Genomic DNA, 5,886 nt, shown 5'->3' with positions numbered 1-5,886 from the left:
CAAAAGTACTCGTTATATTTTGAATGGTTAGCAGGACAGGAAAATTGTCTAATTCACGCACTTATCAAGATAACATCCCTGGACATCCCTACTGCCTCTGATCTGGCAGACTCACTAAACACAAATGCTTTGTTTGTGAATTTTGTCTGAGTGTTGAACTGTGCCCCTGGCTATCCGTAAATTAAAAAAACAAGAAAATCGTGTTGTCTGGTTTGCTTAATATAAGAAATTTTAAATTATTTATACTTTTTCTTTTGATACTTAAGCACATTTTAAACCAAATACTTTTAGACTTTTTCTCAAGTAGGATTTTACTGGGTGACTTTCACTTTTACTGGAGTAATTTTCTTTTATTTGTTGTGTGTTTTGTTAACATTCAAATGGAACAGTATGATTCTCTATCAAGAAAAGAGTGGCTTTTAGCTCTCCAAGTGTTGTTTCACACCGTCTTGAACTGACCAATAAAAACGTGTTAAGAAATGGAAAAACAACCCGCTTCAATCAAAAATATCTAACCAATTACAAAGTGCTGGTGTAACGCATTTCGCGGTTGATCCTCCCACTTCTGTTGACGCGTCCACTTTCAGACAAACACTTTATTTTTATTTTTTAATAAACAAATCAATACAAAAAGTACCTGGGGGAACACAAATGATTATATAAAGAATATACCAAGGACTTTCAGACACATACACCTATGCAGTTACCCATACTTGATACAATGCATTATTCTTCTGAGATAGACCTACTAGATAATTAACTCTTCAATATTTTCCAATAAAATTAAAATAAAAACAATTGATTACCGATGTGAGTGATTATGATACTTTTTTACTTTACATTATATACATTTTCCCAGTATCCAGATGGTAAACTAAACTGTACCCCGGAAGTATAAGGTTGTAGTGTTTCTCGGTCACGCACAGCGACTGAGGAACTTGTCCACGTGGAAAAGATGAAATGCTGATTGTAGCGAACTGTTACAGAAAAGTAGGCGAAGTGAGTATGATTTACTGTAATTGTCAGTCCATCTTTGACCTGTTTATGAATTCTAAGTATTTTACTTTGCAAGGTTCAGCTTGGATATGATAGTCATTATATTAGCAAGCTAGCTAGCCAGCTATGTTATCAAACATCTTTACTAGTTAGCGAACGTTAGGTTGCTAGTTCAAGTATGGGTAGCAGCCAGGGTTGCCATGTCTAGCTCAAATGTATAGCCCAAAAACTAGGGTTGCGGACCAAACACTTAAAAGACACACACGATCCCCTCATCTCTCAAATTAAGGGGACACTTCTGATGACGTCTGACGAGTATACACTTGCAGGGCGAGGAAGTAATGATTTTTAAATAGACCACCCTTGGCCGGAAATACGTCACGCGTTCATCCCGCGATGATTGTGTTTTAGCCACAGGTAGCTTGTGGGTGCTTTATATGCGCTAGTCAAATAGGAGTGCATGTCTACTTATTTAAAATATATAATTATTAATATACGCCTACTGTATGATAACTAGCAAATTAATTGGCTGCCTAGCTGGAACTTCTGAAGAAGGAAAAATGTTTAATTTCTAAAATTTCCAAAAGATAACCAAACAAAAACATATTTACTTTTTATGAGACGTTTGTGCTGTCATGTGCATTAGTAGCACAATTTCTAACTTATTTGTTTTTACTTACACTTGTATGTTGTTTTTAAGTTTTCGCATCCTTTTCTTAGCGGATGTACAATCATCGCGAATTGAAATATGGGGAGTTTCAGACCCCTGAGTGAACATAATTGTACACTTGCAAAGCCGACTAAAAACGAGGGCTAAGGGGCTGGACGGCGAGGGTGATGGCGAGGGTGTGTCTTAAGTGTTTGGACCACAGCCTAGGGGTGTGCCGATATGGCCATAGTCGTCGTAATCGTATCCGTAAATTGACAGGTGATATGCGTGATTGGAAAATACGGAAGTGTTTTAATATGCCTAAGTACATGTTGACAAAATACCTCCCAGCACATTCTCTCTGCAAAAAATTGGTTCCTTCATGACCCCCCCCCCCCCCCCACGAGCACCCCATTGGTTACTGCATGAAAGCTGCAATTCGGTGTGTTCTTGCATGTGGTCATTCCTGCATCTTTAGTATTAACAATACAATTGAACATAGAAAAATAAAGTAGAAAGGATATTTTCTCCAAAACGATTTCTGAGGGAGTGCGCACATGTGTCTATTCTGTGTTAGTGCGGTTAAAGAAACAGGTCCTCCTATATGCTTAATTTAGAGTTATTTATGCAACTTTAGTTGTGATACAAACGTTGGGTTATATGTTTTGATTTTTAATACATTCTAAGGCTGCATAATGCTACTTTAATGATGATTTGAAAAAAGTACCATTTGAAAGGCATGAGCTCTGCTTTGTTTTTGTGTGCAGGCTACACACTTCATCAGTCTCTCATTCACAATTTGACAAGCACTTGATAATGCATCAAATTTCCTGGTAGCATCCCCCTTTTTGTGGCCGTAATGCCCCCTAAGAAAATCCATGCCTTTTGCGGCCAGTGGCCATTGTGCCCTTGGGTTGAATATAATAATGTACTGAAAAAAAATATGAATGCAAAAATGTTGAAGATTTTAGAGTTACAGTTCATAGAAGGAAATCAGTAAATTTAAATAAATCCATTAGGCCCTAATCTATGGATTTCACATGACTGGTCAGGGGTGCAGCCATGGGTTGGCCTGGGAGGGCATTTCTGTATGTAATAAAAAACCTTTTGTGGGTAAAAACTAATTAATATTGGCTGCGCCTGGCTCCCCAGTGGGTGGACCTGGCTCCCAAGTGGGTGGGCCTATGCCCCCCCCCCCCCCCCCCCCCAGGCCTACCCATGGCTGTGCCCCTGCCCAGTTATGTGAAATCCATAGAAAGAAAAAAGTCAATTGAAATCTATGAACTGTAACTTAGTAAAATCTTTGAAATTGTTGCATGTGACGTTTTATATTTTTATTCAGTATAGATGTCACCTTGATACATACAGTCTACTACTCAATGGCGAGAGCATGATAGGCAACAACACCGGGACACAGTGCCCTTCGCTCCCACTTGACAAAACTGTCCAGCAACGGTGCGGGAAATAGCTACCGAGTAGCCAATATCAGGGTGACAGTCACAGTAAGCACATGCATACATCACATGAAGCAACAGTATACCCATCATCAATACTTTGAATCAAAACCAACAATCATCAGTTTTATAACTGAAAATGTACAGTTGTTTGTAAAACTAACAGTGAAAAATGACTCGGACTCCGAGTCCAAACTCTTGTGGTATTGTAGCTCAATGTACGGCAGTGCCTGGTATGAAAGGGAAGAAAAACGCTCAACCTTTCCACACGCCCACTACTTTCCCTTCGACACACCCACTCCTTTCCACACGCCCACACTCCGGTCGCCATATTGGATTGCAGCTACCTCTTTCTCTGCTAGTTTTGTAACTGTGATGCTAACTAAGCTGCTAGCCTGAGACTAGCTCTCGAGAACCCAATGGTATGGAATTGGAGTCATGATAATGGCAAGCCTGAGACTCCTAGCTAATGTGAACCAACAACGCAGCTCTCTAGCCTTGTAAGGAAAATATTTTGTGAATTGGATTCAGTGTTTATTACCAGATATGTCCAATAGCTAGCTAGCTACATATTCAGTTCATTCACATCCTCACTGTATCTGATCTTCCCTTTTCAGATCTAGTAGCTACATCATTATACTCAGCATGGCAAGTGAGCAGGAGGTAGCAGCAGTTGGCAAGATTCTGGTCAACCCAAAGCAGGACCTGACAACACGGTTCAGAGCTCTCTTCACCTTGCGTAACCTGGGCGGACCAGAGGCCATCGAATGGATCAGTCAGGCTTTTGTTGATGACTCTGCTCTGTTGAAACATGAGCTGGCATACTGCCTGGGCCAAATGCAGGATGAGAGGGCCATACCCACGCTAGAGACTGTTCTAAAAGACACAACACAGGAGCCTATGGTCAGGCATGAAGCAGGTCAGTATGCCAGATCACTAGAGTCCACTCTCATTCATGCATACCTTATTGATATACATGTTCAGAGATAATGATGATAATAGTGCTTATCTAAACAGTTAACTATTTATTTATTTTTATTTAGGTGAAGCATTAGGAGCTATTGGGAACCTCAAGGTCCTTGACTTGCTGAAAGAGTACTCAGAGGACCCAGTCATCGAGGTATGGTAAAACGAGGGAAATAGAAGTAGAGTAGAGAATATGTGGAAAGTTAGTCATATTCACTATGACCAGTACAGTGCCTGTATAGTGGTTATGACATGACTGTCCTTCTCCACCAGGTGGCAGAGACGTGTCAGTTGGCTGTTAGGCGGCTGGAGTGGCTGATATCTGGTGGGGACCAGAAAGGAGAGGAGGTCACCGATGGAAACCCCTACTGTTCTGTGGACCCTGCTCCCCCAGCCCAGAGGAAGACTGTCCCTGAGCTGAGGACACAGCTCCTGGATGAGAGCCTGCCGCTGTTTGAGCGCTACAGGGCCATGTTCGCCCTCCGCAACCTGGGCACCGAGGAGGCTGTCCTGGCTCTAGGAGATGGTGAGAGACTGGCAGTCATTCTTAAACTATGCGGTCTATGGCAGTTGGCAATAAAGGATCAAATTAGTAACATGCAGAGGGGCTTATTTTCTGCCAAACGTGCAACCAGCCACATAATTGTTATTCGCATAAGTACATTTTATTTTCCTGAATCATTGGCATTGCATAACCCTCCACTATCAGCGTCCTCCGAACACCAACACTCACTCAACCCTTTGTTGTCCTGCCACCCAGGTCTTCAGTGTAGCAGTGCCTTGTTCCGCCATGAGATTGGCTACGTCCTGGGTCAGATCCAGCACCCAGCCAGCATCCCCCAGCTGCAGGCAGCCTTGGAGCTGGACGGGGAGAACGCCATGGTGAGACACGAGTGTGCCGAGGCCCTCGGATCCATCGGCAAGGAGGAGTGTATGAAGATCCTGGAGCGCTACAGGAAAGACACAGAGCGCGTGGTGAAGGAGAGCTGTGAGGTAGCCTTGGACATGCTGGAGTATGAGAACGGCACACAGTTCCAGTACGCTGACGGACTACTACGACTGCAGGGGGAGCAGTAAGCATGGACACCAGGAGAACTGCTATACAGCACCAAAAGAGCTTTCTACAGAGGTCATAACTCGTGATCACTTATACCCATTTTCACTTATTAAAACTATCTGACTCTCGCCGGTCATTATTAGCCTTTATGAGACAAGGCAGTGTAATAATTGTATTACAGTACATCTGAAGTCATGTTGTGGTTAATTTATTTATTGTTTTCATGGAATCTATATGATTAAATGGTCAATGGTTCAATACCCCCCCCCCCAAGCTCACTGAACCATTCACTTGTATTTTGTATTCCGAGTGATCTGATCATAAGCATCTGAAATCAGGAAACCTGATTGTCGAAGATTGTTAATCCACTTTTCTGCTATGTCATATTCGCATAGATTTTTATCTTGTCGGAAATAAAGGCTTAGATAACAAAATGATTCTGTATTGTCTCAATGCTGTCACTTAGCGCTATCATGGTAGTAGTACGTAGGCTTTCCGTAAGCTTGCCTGTGTTCTATTCCAGTCAGATGTGGGATCATGATGGCTCAAGGAGGTGTTGGATCAAGATGGCTAATCCACGCAGACTCCGCCAGCAGAGAAATGAATAATAGGGTTATATAAAATTATAAATACTTTACTAGTTCTTTTCAGCTTTCTCATTCCCACTGAAACACATTGCTATCCTCTGTTTTAACAAATACATTTTCACATATGCCATTTAGCAGATGCTTTTATCCAAGGCAACTTAGTCATGCGTGCATACA

General features: G+C 41.9%; 1 protein-coding gene across 1 annotated transcript; it reads left to right on the top strand.

Annotated features, from left to right (window-relative positions):
* Positions 1-887: 887 nt before the first annotated feature.
* Positions 888-5,556, top strand: LOC120051819 (deoxyhypusine hydroxylase). Its single transcript, XM_038998703.1, has 5 exons — positions 888-999; positions 3,717-4,018; positions 4,143-4,219; positions 4,339-4,591; positions 4,826-5,556. Exons 2-5 carry the CDS (start codon positions 3,745-3,747, stop codon positions 5,140-5,142), a joined length of 921 nt encoding a protein of 306 aa, XP_038854631.1. The 5' UTR covers positions 888-999; positions 3,717-3,744; the 3' UTR covers positions 5,143-5,556.
* The last annotated feature ends 330 nt before the right edge of the window (positions 5,557-5,886 follow it).

This window comes from Salvelinus namaycush, chromosome 8, assembly GCF_016432855.1.
Source record: "Salvelinus namaycush isolate Seneca chromosome 8, SaNama_1.0, whole genome shotgun sequence".
Taxonomy (NCBI): domain Eukaryota; kingdom Metazoa; phylum Chordata; class Actinopteri; order Salmoniformes; family Salmonidae; genus Salvelinus; species Salvelinus namaycush.
This window is presented reverse-complemented; position numbering and strand designations above follow the sequence as displayed.

What these genes read in the sequence shown, in the direction of transcription:
- LOC120051819 (XM_038998703.1), top strand. Translation starts at nt 3,745, where the DNA reads ATGGCAAGTGAGCAGGAGGTAGCAGCAGTTGGCAAGATTCTGGTCAAC. An exon ending in TATGGTCAGGCATGAAGCAG is followed by an intron (nt 4,019 to 4,142) that starts GTCAGTATGCCA and finishes ATTTTTATTTAG; the next exon opens with GTGAAGCATTAGGAGCTATT. An exon ending in CAGAGGACCCAGTCATCGAG is followed by an intron (nt 4,220 to 4,338) that starts GTATGGTAAAAC and finishes CTTCTCCACCAG; the next exon opens with GTGGCAGAGACGTGTCAGTT.